Source organism: Dioscorea cayenensis, chromosome 18 (assembly GCF_009730915.1).
Source record: "Dioscorea cayenensis subsp. rotundata cultivar TDr96_F1 chromosome 18, TDr96_F1_v2_PseudoChromosome.rev07_lg8_w22 25.fasta, whole genome shotgun sequence".
Taxonomy (NCBI): domain Eukaryota; kingdom Viridiplantae; phylum Streptophyta; class Magnoliopsida; order Dioscoreales; family Dioscoreaceae; genus Dioscorea; species Dioscorea cayenensis.
The window spans coordinates 22,276,763-22,293,688 of record NC_052488.1 but is presented as its reverse complement, the minus strand read 5'-3'; the positions used below and the strand labels follow the sequence as shown (position 1 = coordinate 22,293,688).

General features: G+C 36.9%; 3 protein-coding genes across 3 annotated transcripts; 2 read left to right on the top strand and 1 right to left on the bottom strand.

Moving 5' to 3' along the window:
• The first annotated feature begins 176 nt into the window (after positions 1 to 176).
• Positions 177 to 1,953, top strand: LOC120282939. The gene is made up of 3 exons (XM_039289771.1): positions 177 to 503; positions 585 to 728; positions 805 to 1,953. The coding sequence occupies exons 1-3, from the start codon at positions 177 to 179 to the stop codon at positions 1,951 to 1,953; spliced, it is 1,620 nt and encodes a 539-aa protein (XP_039145705.1).
• A 339-nt stretch (positions 1,954 to 2,292) lies between these two features.
• On the bottom strand, positions 2,293 to 10,930 carry LOC120281945. The gene is made up of 14 exons (XM_039288635.1): positions 10,812 to 10,930; positions 10,195 to 10,294; positions 9,847 to 9,974; positions 9,592 to 9,748; positions 9,385 to 9,494; positions 8,019 to 8,102; positions 7,882 to 7,930; positions 7,675 to 7,766; positions 6,503 to 6,632; positions 6,286 to 6,368; positions 4,549 to 6,215; positions 3,543 to 3,659; positions 2,708 to 3,462; positions 2,293 to 2,531 (listed from the first exon to the last, which is right to left on the bottom strand). Coding segments are annotated over exons 1-13 (3,270 nt in total). The 5' UTR covers positions 10,814 to 10,930; the 3' UTR covers positions 2,293 to 2,531; positions 2,708 to 2,911.
• A 1,269-nt stretch (positions 10,931 to 12,199) lies between these two features.
• On the top strand, positions 12,200 to 16,165 carry LOC120282614 (zinc finger CCCH domain-containing protein 11). Its single transcript, XM_039289450.1, has 8 exons — positions 12,200 to 12,536; positions 12,646 to 12,730; positions 12,827 to 12,976; positions 13,082 to 13,170; positions 14,722 to 14,910; positions 15,079 to 15,209; positions 15,292 to 15,391; positions 15,601 to 16,165. The coding sequence occupies exons 1-8, from the start codon at positions 12,363 to 12,365 to the stop codon at positions 15,781 to 15,783; spliced, it is 1,101 nt and encodes a 366-aa protein (XP_039145384.1). The 5' UTR covers positions 12,200 to 12,362; the 3' UTR covers positions 15,784 to 16,165.
• Positions 16,166 to 16,926: the final 761 nt, after the last annotated feature.

Genomic DNA, 16,926 nt, shown 5'->3' with positions numbered 1-16,926 from the left:
ACTAAAGTTTTCAGTTGAATAAACCAGAAAAGGTCTCTGGCTGAACAATTCAATGCAAACTAATTAAAGTTGTAAGAAGTTGACTTCAAATTAATGAGATGTTATAAAATCAATTAAGCAGAAATGAAAAAGCTCAAATCCAGAATAATTCCAAGCTGAAGTTTTTCGTATTCGGAATGGTGAAATCGAAAAAGGTGTGGCCTGAAACTCCTTCAGTAATGAGATTGAAGCTAAACTTATTGATTGATCAACTTGAGCAGCTGCCTGGAGAATTACTGCAAAGTTGTGAGAATAGTAACTTCATGGTGCAGATAAAATGGAAAGGGAGCAGAAAAATAGCTGGTTTTCTGCTGAAAAGATCGGTGAGAAATTGCTCGTCGAAACAACAGATACAAGCTAGTGGTGTTGTTTGCTGGAATGAAACATTTGATCACATCTGCAAACTTCGGAAGGCCGATGACACTCAGAGTTACAAAAGTTGGACCATCAATTTGGAAATTCAGGTATATATATATCTTCTAAGATTCAAAAAAGTAATAAGATTGATGACTTACATTAATCTGATATAGTGAAGTTTTAAGCAGGAATTTAGTTGTAGTAATTCAAGAAATACGGCGAGGATTCTTGGGAGAGGAACTGTGGATGTTGTTGAATTTCTCAATCAAGAAAATGAAAGAAGTATTAGAATTCCGATCAACTGCGGCAACAGAGGTCATGCTATATTAACAGTAAGATTTATGCAATGATAAGAAACAATAGCTCTGATACCATATTAATATATCTGACACATTCGACTTTTCTCAGATTAAGTTGCACTTTGTCGAGCTCAATGCAATAGGAAGCACACAATTAACATTGTCGAGAGTGCTAAGTTTAGGTCCTTTATCACACACAAGGCATACAACTAATTATCAGGGGAAACTTTCAGATTGCCAATTAGATTCATCGGCAAGTAACAAAGGAGCTGGTTTTCAGAAATCAAATGATAAGATCAAAAGGTCACATTCTCTACTCAGATTACTTTCACTAAGGCCAAAATTGAGCTTCAAAAATTTTACACGAGATTGTGAGAATTCAAAACTGTCAGACATGCCAGACAATAAACAAACTGAAGAGATTGGAAGCTGGGAAGAAAGGAGAGTGGTAAGTAGAGATGGAAAGTTCGAGCTCATTACCGAAATATTTTTCGCATCGATTGATCAGCGTGATGAGAAAGCAGCAGGTGGAAATGCTTGCACAGTTCTTGCTGCTGTCATAGCAGACTGGCTACATAAGAACCCGAAGAATATGCCACATCGTCGGCAGTTTGACAGCTTAGTGCATGAAGGATCATCAGAATGGCGAAAACTTTGTGCAGTCACAGATAAAAACAACGAGTTCTCTGACCAGCATTTTGATCTGGAGACTGTGATAGAAGCAAAAATAAGAAATTTGTCTGTGATGACAGACATGTCCTACATTGGATTTTTTAGCTCAGAAGACATGATTGAAAGATTTGGCTTCTTAGAAGGAGCAATGACATTTGATAATGTATGGAATGAGCTTTTGCATGCTGATAATGCAGGTGAAGGAAGAGTATATATTACTGGTTGGAATGACCATTTTTTTGTACTGAAAGTGGAAAAGGATGCAATTTACATGATTGATACACTTGGGGAGAGATTATTTGAAGGTTGTAAACAAGCATATATCATGAAGTTTCATGAAGGGAGTATGATATGTAAGAGAGAAACAGAAGATGGTTGTCAGACAGAGAAGATTGAGAATGATAGTGAAGAACAGGAGAAGGATTACCATTGTAAAGGGATGGGATGCTGTAGGGAGTATATCAAGGAATTTCTTGCAGGTCTTCCACTGAGAGAATTATTGGAACATGATTTACAAAGAGGATTGGTTGAGAAAGCATTGCATCAAAGACTGCAAATAGAATTCCATTATACAGTTCCCTTGTGAGGCTTGTAGTGTGATGTTTAATCATAATTTGTACCCCAGAAAACAAAAATATGCATGCTTGATTGGTCGCAGTTACTTGCAAATATAAAATTTATAGATTTCCGTTGCTGAAAAATTCTGTGATTGATAGAACTTTTGAAGGGTTCATAACTAATTTTTCCTTAGGAGAAGATGTTTCGTATATAATAATCATTAATAATATTTAATTATTTTAGTTAAATTAAAAAAAATCAGGTAAGAGTACATTATTTTCATAATGCTTTTATGACAAAAACTAAGTTATTAGCAACAAAAAAAAAATGACTGTTTGTCAACTGCATGGACACAAAATAGAAACCATTGGCACCAAAACGCAATCAAACTCAATCCCATATTTGAAAATAAAGGTACAAAAGTATTTACAATTAAACAGCAGGATTGTCAATAAAGACACCAGGCAAAACATATATGGTAGCTAGGCATAATTACATTGACGTCTACTAGCAGCAGCTTCAATTCTGTAACTACCTGAGGATGAATTTAACACCACCAGATAAATCACCTCCTGGATGCCGTCAACATGTTGATCAAAAGCACAGCTGCACATTAATTAATTAAGGGCCATTCAGTGTGCTACATCAAGGTTAACAATGAATATTTCAAGAACTGAGTTTTGGAATCCAAATGTCTATGATACAACAGCCGTTCAAGAAGATAATTGAATCATTAATTTGCAGAACTACCATAAATTCAGAAAATAAGCTGTAAGTCTTACCCCTTGAGTGAAAAAAAAAAGTGAGCGATTAGGGCCTCATGCCCTTTGTCGATGCAGATCATTTGACAAATTAGTGACAAATGCATGTGAACATTCATAGGAACTAATCACGCACTCTCCAGATGCCCAGCTATAATTTCCATGGTTAGAGTTTTGATCACATACATGAAGGACAAGCAACCATTCAGGGGGATCTGATTAACATCACATTCCAAATGATCTGTTGTATAGATCAGCTGCGCTAGGAACATGAAACTTGTGCTCGTCGTTGCCAGGAAAATAGTTATGGAGTCCGAAACTCTCATTCCTCAATATATCTGCGATGCTAACACCATTCCCAGCCTGTGCATCAGTCCAACCATTCCATTGGTTTTGTACATGTGGGTTCCTGGGCTGCTGAAATGACATTGGAGCCAAAGGGGAGACGCTGCTAACGTTATGAGCTAAGATCCTAGAAGGCATATAAGAATCATTTGAAAGAAAGAACCTATCAGAGAAATGATCCGGAATTCTTAAATCATGTTGAGCAGTTATGGGTTGTTGCAACAACAACTGAAGTCTGGGGTCAGTTTCAGAAGTGCTTGTTTGAACAGGATAGGCAAGTGGCAAGCCCACTCCTGAATTGTTTACTCCAAGGGGTACACGGCCTTTGCCCACTGCCAAAATTGCAGGATCATAAAATTCCACATCTGAGGTATTTTCAATAAAATGTGGCTGATATTGGTTTGAAAGAGAGATGCTATTCAGGTAGTTTTCTGGAAACAAAAAAGAACAGAGTTAGCGGATAGGTCACTGGATAGTTCACAGAACACCACCATCAAGGAGAAAAAAAAACCTGAATATTGCATGTCATGCACCAAATCAAATCTATCATGAGAAGAAAAACCAGGGGGAGGTGCCTTGCTTCGAACTGAGAATCCAGGTGGAGCTGATATTTTGGCCCTCGAACCACCTTAAAGAGCAACAACATACAAGTGAGCATCAAATTAGAATTATGATTATCAAATCCAGCGAAGCAATAGGAAGAATAAACTATATATAGAATGAGCATGTTGCTTTCCCAGAAGAAAGAAGAGGTGAATAATGTCCTTGCAGCTAGTTGCAATAAAAAAAAACCTATAACCCATAAAACAATAATTGCAGGAAAAGTAAGTAGGGCAATGGATGAAAACAGCTGATGCATCTGACAGAGCAATGGGCCAAGACCAATCCTGGAGAATTGCGCACCGATCAACTGAGTTGACTGGCTTGGTTAGCATGAACATAACAAGTCCAAAAGGCTAGTCCATGAACGATAAGTTTACATATTCAAATAGTATTGAAAGCTAAAAATATGAGACTAAAAGGTCAGCCACCTTCTTGTGTAAATGGATTGTAACAAGCAAAACTCCATACAGACATGCATTAGTCTCACATAATTATCACGTTATCAACCTTGCTTCTCTACATAGAATGATTAAAGTTTTTGAATAAACAAAACTTATTTGCATCAAAATTATGAGGTCGCTACTACACATGGCATATGTATGAACTGTAACAGCATTTGCCCAACAAAAGGCTTCCCTAAGACGCTATGAATGAGAAAAGTATCAGTATGCATTAGGACGTGAGCTAACCTAAAACTCAACAGAAATATTGTTAGAGCTAAATAAAGTGCACCCATGCCTACAAGCAAAGTGACTTATATCACCTTGATGCGTATACACAGACCCTTATCTTGTGTAACCTATTGTACGCTTTTTTAAGTGAAGCAGGGTTGCAAATCAATAAACAAAATTCAGTAGTGATGGGAAAAAAATAAGCTATCATATAACATGTGAGAACAGAGAATTAGCACATACCGGCAACCTTGTCAGCTGAAATAGTTGAGTTGCTGCTGGCAAAAGAGGTGGGTGCTGCCAAGCCATTCAATAGCAAACCATCCTGAAAACTTTCTCCATATGAATAACATGATGAAGAGGAGAGTTTCTGAGAGTGGTCAGCAAAAGAATGTTCTGAACTACTTAATTGATTTTCATGCCTGGCAAATGAAAACCTGGATTCATTATTATTCTGTATTTTCCATGAATTTGATAGTTTAAAAGACCCTTCTTGTTTATCAGTTTCACGAAGCATGCTAACCAAACTATCAGATGCAGAACAGTCACCCCATGGGTCAAAGTCTAAAGCCAGTATATCTGAGATTATGCTGCTTTCCCCTGTATCCACATTTGAAGTTTCATCTATAGCATTTGAAGAAGAAGATATCTCCAAACAATTAACTTTATCTTTAAGGCTACTAATATCAGACTCCATTCTGTGATTTGACCGGATTACTCCATTATGAATATGCCCATTGGGCAATATGGACTCCTTTTCTCTTTCCAGGAAGCCCCCATCTGATTCTAGAGGAACAGATTTTGTCAAACCATTACCAATGGGATTTAAACTTTCAGGCTCATTGTTCCATGAATTAATACTTGATCTACATGTAGTTTGGTGCAAATAAGACCATGGGGATTGACTGGAAATATCTGAATATTCATGGTTTTGATCATCTGAGCTCAATGCAACACCTTCTGATTGCTTTATTGTACAAGGTGCAAATTGTTTATATTCTGGGCTGCTACAAACTGACTCTCTAGTACTATTCACATCAACCATTAAAGAAGCATCATCTAACAATGTTAAAGAATCATTTTTGACCACCAGTTCCTTCTGACATTGTTGCAATCTTAAACTAGTGCTGACAGGTATACCAACTGAAAGGGGAGCCACAACTGAATTTTGATGCAAAATCCTGTTTGATTGATTATCAATGTTTATTGAAGGCAACATCAAGCTTGCATCCTGTCCATTTCCACTGTTAGCAGTACCCCCAACGGCAGCTATGCTCCCACTAGTTGAGCTGCTAGACTGCCCGATGAGACCTTCAGATGCATTGTGTAAAAATTTTCTGCTTCTCGGGGCAGTCACACCTCTATCAACATCTTTAGAAGCAGGAGGTAGAGAGTCAGACGAGCTATTCATGGTAGTTTCAGCACTATAATCTGCATCCAATACAGGTTCCAATGACAGATCTGATCCATGTTGTCCATAGTCCCTGACCACAGTAGAATCCAAACACTCTAAGGGTCCCGACCTGCCAACATGAAGCTTCATATGCTTCTCTTCAGGTGCCTTATATATTGTAGTTTCATCATCATCCCAAGCAGAAGCTACAGAAACACTATTCACATCAAGAGCTTCTGATGACAGATCTGATAGACTTTTCATGGAGTCACCGTCAATAGATGGATTTAACTGTTCTAGAGGCCTGGATCTACAAACAGAAGACGCTCCATTCCTTCCTTCAGAAGCTTTTGATGCAGAGACCACATCATCATGCCATGCAGAGTTTTGTCTTGTATTAGCAACCACAGAAGAAATAAGGGCCGGTGCATTATTTATGTCTGCCTTTTGCTTTGCAGGACTTTGAGAACATGCCACACTTGCAGCAGGCTGCCGACAATTAGAAACACGGGTTCCCCTACAAGGACCAGAAGTTCAGCAATATAGAAATGCATAACCAAACATATATCAAACTTTAGACCACCAACCATGAAGCAGCTGCTGGAAGAACTGTTGGTTTTGCTACAGAAATATTGCCAGGCAAAGAAACCTTGACCTGACTTGAAGAATTCTGGCAATGGAACACATAATACAATATAAAAAAAAACAGTATAACAAGAGAATGCCATTAACATGGACACAAATGAGCAGATTTTTCAATACAAGCTTAATCTTCACTAAAAATTAGTGAATAAAACAACTTACAGCTGGGGCACCCTTGACCATATGTTTGCTGGAAACTGTTCCATCAATATAAAAATCATCTGCTGGTGGAGGCAATACACTCCCTGAACGCCTTTGCAAATTACTTGAAGCAATCTGAGGCACTCTACTCCTATATCAAAAAAATAAAGCAATGAATTTAAACCATGCCACGAAAAAAAGGAGCTCAAACAAAATTGTACTATCAAATAAATATATTACATTAGTTACAACAACTAAAACTAAACCATACAAATTAAGATTCTAAATATCATCTTAATTGTTGAGACTTTGCGATTTGAAATGGTATTTAAAAAACAAACAAACATGCATCAATTAACTGAGAAAATTTTGACAATTAGAACTCCAAAGCTACCTGCGTCAAAAAAGCATTATGCATATGTAGATGATAAACAAAAGGATTTAGAGATTTATGAAAAACACCCAAAAAAATTTCTGAAGCATAAATCAAATAGAAAAAAAAAACAGTCAAACCAACAGATGAAAATGACTAATAGTTATAGCAAGGACCATGCAACTGTAGGATACATCTAACAATATATACCAAATTTAGGATGAAAATTTAATATATTGTGTTTGCAGTTCACAAGGGAAGATCAACTTTGAGCAGAAAAATAGCTGCCACATCTAGACTTATATATATATATATAACCACCTGCATAACCCTCCTAACAAGATATTGAAATTGGCAGAGGATGTCTTTCCAGCAACAACTCGATTATTAGACATATGAAATTTAATACAACATTATAAACTAATTCCACTGAATCATGTGCTTCAACCCCTTTAGATCATTGATCAGCAGGATCCCTTCCCAATTCCAAATTCAAATCTAATCATTTTCGCCGTACTAAAAAAAAAATCCACCAAAGGCCGCTCTTATATTCATTCTTTAGTCGCATTCCTCCCACCTCTTTCAGTATTTAAACATGTTAAGGGCCTATTTGGTTCAAAACAGATAAATGATAACTATAACATCAGAATTCAGGAGCTAAGCACAACTGAATTAACAATGATATAAAACGGAAATCCTTCAAACAAAATGTTCATGGTCTGTCTGGACTTATTCTCAAATAGAGGACAGAGCAGAAATCTACACTGTAAAAATCATTTCATCCAGATAAAGAATCACGGAGCTACAGAAAAATGGATACCTTGTATATGCTGAAATTATCTCATCTTTAGTGAAGCTATCTTCTTGACTACCAATATCATGCAAATACAAACAATCCGGATTGCTGCAAGTCTACAATAATGTAGAAACTACTCAATTGATGATCATCAACAAATTAACTAAAAATAGCTCATGTTCTTCACAACTGAAATATGCAAAGCATTAACAACAAAAGTGATGTTCATACCATATTTCTCAACCATGTATGGCAATACTTTGTAGTACCAAAACATGCTCTGCCATTACAAAACCAGTTATTAAAAATAGTAAGACACCGAAAGGCGAAATATTTACACAAGACTTGAGTATTGGTCATGTGCTTACCTCAGGGGTTTACCCTCCAATGCAAAATTGTGCACAGCTTGAATGCATCTAATGGCTTCATCTTCTCTGGCATAAGTAATGTACCTGAGAAAATGATTTTAAGAGGATCCCATGGGCAATTTATTGTTAGAAATCAATCATCATTTCACTAAGCATAGAACGAAAATTGATGCAGCACAACTAAATTCTCCATAAGACGTAATTGTCCTACAAAAAAGCACATTTACAGGAAAAATGTCATTGAAAAGAACCAGATGACCACCACAGATGTATGGACTAAATTCCCAAAAAAAGACACTACAGAATTTAAACCATGAATAAGCAACATAAAACAAAAGTTGAAAATGATTATGAAGCAATAAAACAATGCTGAAAATAGTCATGCGTGGGAGCATAGAATAATAGAGTCCATTTTCACTCTTTATTATGCAAAGATAATAAAAGATTAAAAATAAGGAAAAATATAGGAGAAAGATCCATTGTTCTCTAGGGTATTGAAATATGACAATGTCAAGTTCTTACAACAACATCGATATACTAAATTCTCTTGCATTATCCTGACCATAAAGTCATAGATCATAGTGAGACAGTTCATTTCCTTTGTGCAGTAGTCAAATTATCAAGAATCATCTCATAGAAGTCTGAACTTAATGAATACCTAAAAAGATTGGCGCCCAATACCTTAGATGATTACAGAAGTAAAAAAGAACATCTACTTAAACATAGATAATCAAGTTCATTCAAACATCAGAGTGGATAGCAAGCCCAACAATTTTTTTCACTGCACACAATGATCTTCCTAAACAAAATATGCCATGACACGTAAAAGTGAAAAAACATCCAAAATGGAGGTAGATCTAATATTATATCACTCTTATATCATACAGCTGATCTTTAAACCTGAACAGATTCTACTTCACAACAAGGTAATGAAAAATCCTGTATAATGTAAAATTTCAACTTCACAACACCCTGAAAATTACAAAATTTCAAATCTACTAAAGGAAACCAGTCACAAGAAATAGCATCAGTCAATTCAAGTTCGAATATTTGGTGGAATATCTGCAAGAAATCAAATGTAACATCTTATACTAACATTAGCTGTAATTAGATTAGCAACGAAAGAAACCTCCTTATAAATACAAAAAAATATGACCAAAAAAACATGTTGTCAGGTGGAAAAAATAAATGTGCATTAGGAAGCATACAATAAATGAAAAATACATGTCAAACTTTCAATACTTGCGATCTTGGAACATAAGTATTGCTCTGGAGAAAATGATAGAGACAGTGAAGTTAAAGACAAACTCAAATGCCATGATTGAACAAAGGAGTAGCAGTCTACATCAATCAACATGAGACTTACACGCTAAATGTGTTACTGTTAGAAGCTTGTTGCGCAGCACTAGTCGGCCGAGCAATTGATACCTTTAGAACTTTCCCATACTGTCCAAAGTACTCTTTACGCTCTAGAAGCTGCATACATTTTTAAAATATTGTAAATATGCATTATCTCAAGGACATGCACAAAACAAATTATGAAAACTGTGCAAACATAAAACCCATCACGCACATTTTCATCAGATAAATTAGAAGGCAGACCAATTATGTACACAAGGTTCCGCTGGATCACTCTAACACCACTAAGATGCTTCCTAGCTTCTGCTGATGTTTTTGGCTTTGATTTTTGAGGCTTTTGCCTTTTCTCTGCATTCACTTCAGCTACCACTCTGTCACATGGTAAGATGAAGGATAAATATCCGAAAATAATTTCTTCCGATATGTATTAGGAAAAATGGTGGGTGGAAAAAGGAAAAGAATCTGAGACCTCTCACAGGTGGCAGCCATTCCAACAATTCTTTCCTTGTCATATGGTGTGCGACAGGCTGGACAACGTCCTTCAGAGTCATCCTTCTCAGCCATGTCTATTATATGATGCCAGCACCATACACATATCTGTTCAACAATCAACAAAAATATATAATGCATGTATAAGACATTCCATGGAAACTAAACTAGCAATTGAGAACTAGAGTTTGCACAGAAAAATAGAAGATTCAACCCATACAGCAAAACACTAAATGTCAATATAACAAAAGAGGGGCAGCATTTAACTCGGCTGAGTATGATATTTTTATCCAAACAACAAAAACAAAGTTCTGTTCAAGTTACACACCTCATATCCACATTTGCAAGGTTTCAGTTGCTGGTCAGTGAGATCCATCTCCTCCGCACAGAGGGGGCACGTCCTCTCTCCATCATCACTCATGGTCGTCCTTCAATACAGTTTAAATTTCAAAGTCTAAACGCATAATGCACGAAAACCACTACAACAGTTCCACGCCTACAACTCAACCAATTCATAGGACACTCCATGACCCGGAGCGAACAGAAACCCTAAATTTTCAAGCACGACAACAAAAATCCATCCCAAACGCCCTAAAAAATTTCCATTTTTCAACAAATCCAAACAATCCAGTCCCCAGGCTACAAGATCTTCACAATTACTAAAATCAATCTTTTTAAAAGAACAGAACCCCTATGCAACACATGAAAAATCTCCAAGAAGGGCAAAAAGATAAAAAAACCCCTGAAAAAATCAAGATCCAAATCAAAACAACAAATTCAACCTAAAAACCCAAAAAAATAAAAAAAATCGAGCAAGAAACATCACTATTCACGGCCCATCAAAAAAAGGGGATCGATAAGACGAGACCGGTTGATCTAGGGCTAGAAACACGTCGAGAATCAACACCGATAGAGCAATCAGGAGATCGGGGATTTAGGGCTTACATTGGCGGGATCGTGAGGGCGGTGAGGGCGGAGCAAGAGAGCCGAGAGCGCCGGGAAGAACCAGGGGTCGAGAACGAACCAAGTCCTCTTCTCTTCTCTCTTCTGTGGATTGTTTTGTCGCCGATGGGGCTGGCTTTATGCGTCGCTTTCATTTAAATAATCAGAAATGTATGAAAACGCCCTCTAACTTTGCTATAAACTACGAAATTGCCACCATATTGTGGATTGCCGACATTGTCCCCGCCTCATGTTCACCTGCCGGTTGCTATGCTTATCTTGTGCCTCGAGATTGGGAACTTTTGCTGATCTCGAGGCGAGAACTGAACGGGTGTGGATGTCGTCGGTGCCTCCGTTCCTTGGAATGTAACAGGGTGATGATTTTATATTTTTATGGTGCGGTTGCTCCGATCACCGTTGGATTTTGATCCGATGAGCCTCGTGATGTGTTCCTAATTTGATTTTTGTTTTTTAGTGGTTAATCTTATTTGATACTTTGATATATTCAATAGAGCATACCTTATTTTAAACATTTTGCTTCTAAACGTGATGGCAGTGAAATCATATTTATGTAATTTTTTTTTAGCAATTTGATGTAATGCAGGGTAAATATCATGGTAAGGTTATAGTTTCCTTTTTTTTAGGTTATAGTTGTTTTTTTTTTTAATTTTTATTTAGTTATTTGTTTTGAAAGATTTGTTGAGTTATTTTGATGATTCGTTTTTGGGAGAGGTGGGTGGAATATCAATTTTACATAATTTTAGAGATTGGTGTCATATTTATTTATTTATTTATTTATTTATATTAAAATAACTCAAAAATACTTAATGAATAAGCCGCTTATTCCTATGTCCTCCTAAAAATTGTTAAAAAAATTAATAAAAATAAAAAATAGTCACATGAAACTAAAAAGTAATACAAGATAACCAATTTAAATTGATCTAAGACTTGTTATCTCACCTGTGATTTTGAATTTGAATTTGAATTTAAAAAAATAAATAAATCATACTCATCAAATATATATAATTATTGAATAAGAAATTATCAATAATTTCTTAATTTATTAGTACTAATTTTTTTTTTTTGTGTAAATATTCATATTTATTTACAAATTTGAACCTAACTCACGAAGACACAGATTATATATAAAGGTGAATCAAAAATAAAAAAAATAACAATAATAACACAAGACAACCATATCTTCCATCAAACACAATAAAGTATATATATATATATATATATATATATTAGGTAAAATCAAAAAGTTTATGGAAACTTCATCCAGATAATCTAAAAACAAATAAAATAAGCATTGTTATATTTTATTTATTTGTTTATTTATAATAATCTTTATCTCAGCCCAAGTGAGCCCGGCCCAAAGCGGGAAAGAAGAAGCCCTCAAACACACGCACACCACTCAGCAACCTCCGTCCCCAATCGCCGAAGCGAAGCGAAGCGAAGCGAGCTCCTCTCTCCAGCCCTAGCTCCCAGAACCTCGTCATCGTCGTCGTCTCCACTCTTGGTTCGCTTGATCTTCCGATGCGCTGATCGACGATGCCGCCAAAGCAGCAGCCTTCCAAAGCCGAGCTTGCGAAGAAGCAGAAGATCGTCGAGGACAAGACCTTCGGGCTTAAGAACAAGAACAAGAGCAAGAATGTCCAGAAGTACGTGCAGAACCTCCAGCAAGCGGTGCAGCCCAAGCCTGATGCTTCCAAGACCGCCGCCAAGGTACTCTAAATCTCACTCGCTTTCTCTCTTTCTCTCTCTCTCTCTCTCTTTCTTTCTTTCCCTTTTGATTCGGGTAGCTAAGACTGGTTATTGGTATTTCGATCAACAGAAGAAGAAGGAGGAGGAGAAGGCCAGAGAAAAGGAGCTGAATGATCTGTTCAAGGTCGCCGTCAGCCAGCCCAAAGTGCCTGTTGGTGAGATCTCTGAAGCTTTTGATCAGCTGTTTTTGTTGCTGCTGTTGTGTTTTATGTTTGATTAATTGCTTGCTTAATTTGATGGATTTTGATCAGGGGTTGATCCGAAGTCGATACTGTGTGAATTCTTTAAGGCCGGGCAGTGTGTAAAAGGGTTCAAGTGCAAGTTTTCTCATGATTTGAATGTGCAGAGGAAGGGGGAGAAGATTGACTTGTATAGCGATCAGCGTGATCAAGAAAAGGAAGGTGAGGGAAGTTATTTGAATCATGCTGAAGTGTTTATATATATATATATATATATTTAATTGTTTTGTGAGTTATGCATGGATTAATTTTGACAAATTCGTTTAGGGACGATGGAGGATTGGGATCAAGAGACACTGGAGAAGGTCGTGGAGTCAAAGAAAAAGGAGTACAACCAAAACAAACCGACTGAGATTGTATGTTACTTTGGCTCACTCAAGCACATTGCAATACTATTCGTAGTATTTTCACCATTCGATACCTTTTAATGGCAAAATTATTTCTTAAGCAGTAATCTAGGTGCTACCTGTCCCTCAAGTGCAATTTCCAATCAATTTTTCTCCTACTTTGGTGGGGATTTTTTTTAACTCAACCCCCAGAAACCTGGTGCCACGATGCTTCCTGATAATCAAGTTTGTTTTTTTTTCCTTCTGGCCTCTAGGGTCCTTAAAATATTTGTGTTAATTTGTGTGGGGTTTTTCAGCTATTAGCTGAAACCTTGTTTCTCTTCCATGTGGAGCTTGGCTGTTTAATTTAGCCAAATCTTACTTTGCATACCTATCCAAGTGATACACGTAACCATACACACACACAAGTATAATGCGAATATATACCTTGTGGAGGCAATTACTGTAATTGCGAATGAACTTGATGCTTGTATTAGTCTCTAGGTAGCTGATCTCAGCAAATTGCTTATTTGGAGACCTAGTGTTTAATAGAATAGCTCAAAAACTTTGTCATAATTTCTTTGATGTGGATAAATCAACCATTGTAGCTTTTATTAGTTCACTGGCATCACTGCCCTTCGTTTCATTTCCACTCCATTTTATGAAGGATACACCCTATAATCTGTACTCTGTAGCCATCCAACTCATGAATGTTGACTGTGAACAAAATGAATTAGTATTCTTCTACTTAGTGCAGTAGCTTCTCTGTTGACAGAAAAGATTAAGAACAGCTTCTTGTATCTTATGTATTCCTTGATTTTTCCCCCTTCAATCTACTTTTGTAGATTTTACTTTCTAAAATTTTGAATTTACTTATTTCAAGACTTACTTAGCATACCTTTTTTGTGTTCCATTGACAAATCAATCCTATAATGTTAAATCAAGGCCTTCATAACATCATTTGTCTAGTCAATATGTACCAAATTTCAAGTTTAGATGATGATCATGGCCTAAATCTAGGCAATCTAGAGAATAGACTGGTCAAGAGCAACTCTAGGCGGCTACTGTGACAAGAGGCAACGAGTGGGAAGGAGAATCTTGTTGATAGATAGTTGGTGGCATTTGTCCTGCTTGAAGTCAATGGACCTTGTAATCTGTAGACAACTTGACATTTGCAATTTAAAAAAAAAACTTTGTTTGTGCTATTAGTCTTATTGCTTTGGCATTAAACATCACCTTTTAATTAAACACTACTCCTGACAAGTAACAAGGTTTGTGGCATCTGGGTTGTTTGCACTTTATTAACAAAATCACTTAAGGTCTTCTTGTAAAGCAAAAGGCATCAGCGCACCAGTGCTTGCCTTATTTTTTTGAAACTATGTTGCTTTTGTTTATGTCAATTGTGACTTGTCTATGGTTCATTTATGAGGAAAAGCTCTTTCCTAAACTATTGTTTTGGAGTGCAGCTTTGGTTATGTATATGCACTTAGATAGCCATTTCCTTGATGAATGTCTAACATATACCCTGTGACCCAAATTTTGATGCAAGACTTTCCATGTTTTGGCTATGAATGACTGCAGGTTTGCAAGTACTTCTTGGAAGCGGTTGAAAAGAAGCAATATGGATGGTTTTGGGTTTGCCCAAATGGTGGGAAGGACTGCCACTACAGGCATGCTTTACCCCCTGGATATGTGTTAAAGTCTCAAATGAAGGCTTTATTGGCAGAAGAGTCAGAGAAGATGCCTATTGAGGAGGAGATTGAAAAGGAGGTTAGGATTTCTGCTGCTTGTGCTGTTATCCGAGTCACCTCTTTATCTCTTATTCTTTAATTATCAGTATCATTCTGCTGCATCCTGCCTTTGAATAAAGTATGCTATTCTTTGAATGTGGATAGTTTCTTGCTCAACCTTATGCCTTGTCATTTTTCCTTTAAATAGCGTGCAAAAGTTGCAACTACCACTCCTATGACGCCGGATTTATTTATGCAATGGAAGAAGAAAAAAATGGACGAAAGAGAAGCTGGTCTGGCTGCAATGCGGGCAGAGAGGGCAAAGAATGATCGGATGAGGTAATGTCCTCTATTGTCCTTGTGTATGGAGGGTTCTTCTTGGACATTTTAGTGACATATTGGTGATTTGATTTTTTTGCAGTGGTCGTGAGCTGTTCATGTCAAATGCCAGCCTATTTGTGGATGATGCCGAGGCTTATGACAATTACGAAAGAGAAGAATCAGATGCCACTGAAGAGACGGTAAAGCCTTTCCCACCATTTGTGTGTGTCTGCACACACATGCACATTATACACAATAAGTCGAACATTCTCCAATCAAGGGCTAAACTGGAGCTCTTATGTAATTTTGGGCAGCATAATTACATCAAATATGAGCTTGTATTTTGGCATATTTATACTTACCAGATTATCCAAATTGGACTTATGTTTATTTGTTTTCCTGAATGCAGGAAAAGAACAAAGATGACCAAGAAGAGCCTAGTTCATCCAACCATGCAGGCGGAGTTGCCGAGGAAGACATTCCTGATGATGATGATGATGATGATGACGACGATGATGAATTGGACATTGATGAGTTAAATGAGCTGGAAGCAAGCCTTTCTAGAACATCTATTCAAATCCACGAGCCTTGAATTGAAGCATGACCTCGAGAGCTGTATGATACATTTTGGTGTGAGAACTTTGCGGACCCCTGAGCCGACCGCAGCAATTCTGAATCATAGGCCACAATTCGAAAGCACAAGTCCATAATTATGATCCTTGTAAACTGTCAACAAGATGAAGGTTTGTTGCCTGAGGACCATTTCAAATATTCTGTCAGTGTTTATTCACTCTGCTGTTAATGACAATAACTTAATGAACTTTGCTTGGTGAGTTGTAAGAGAAGCAAGTTTTGATGCAGTTTCTCCCAACTCGGCCAGACTTTGGATGCATGAAATCGTGTTAGGAGGACATTTTTGAGTATATCGCCCTTGACGCATGAAAAATAAGATTTTTAATTTTTGTTTGTCACAACAGGCCAGATATCCATCCATGTTTTTTTTGCTTCATGTGATGATTTAATGGTTTAATAAGATGGAGATTTATTTCTATATACAAATTGAAACACTCTTTTTTCTTCTTCCATTTTCTATTTTTTTTTTACCTGAATGTAAGATTCAAACTATAATTGAATAAGAGTAAGGGTGGTAACGGGGCGGGATCTTTGAATTTCATGTGATCTAACTTGATGGGGATGGAGATTCCCTAATTTCGTCTCCCGCGGGGACGGGGAGGTCTCTTCCCATTTCCGTCCCGGGCAAATTGTCTTTTTATATTTTTGTTTCAATGCTGGAAATTAAGAAGTATTAGCAAATGAAGAGAATGTGCTTCAAGTGGGGAAAAAAATCATGTAGACTAAATGTCAAAATGAAGGGGAAGCCAACCAGCAACATCCCTGAATCTTCATCTGGATTTCATTTGGCAAACATTTTTATTTATTTATTTTTTTTATTTCATTTGTCAAACATTAGTCCATTGTTGACCTTGAGGAGCACTTTGAGGTGGAGTGCTTTGCTCTCTCTCTCTCTCTCTCCATCATCACATAGTCAACAATAATAACATCAAAATTTCACTAACTTTCAAGCTCAATAGGTAAACTATGCTTGATGGTATATTATTGATTGACTCCTGGTTAATTTATGGCAAAAGTTTAATGGTTTCAATGTGCAAAATTCGTACAATCAAAGTGTGTGTCAATGAGCATTTTTTAATAAAGTTTGGCATAATAGTCTGCA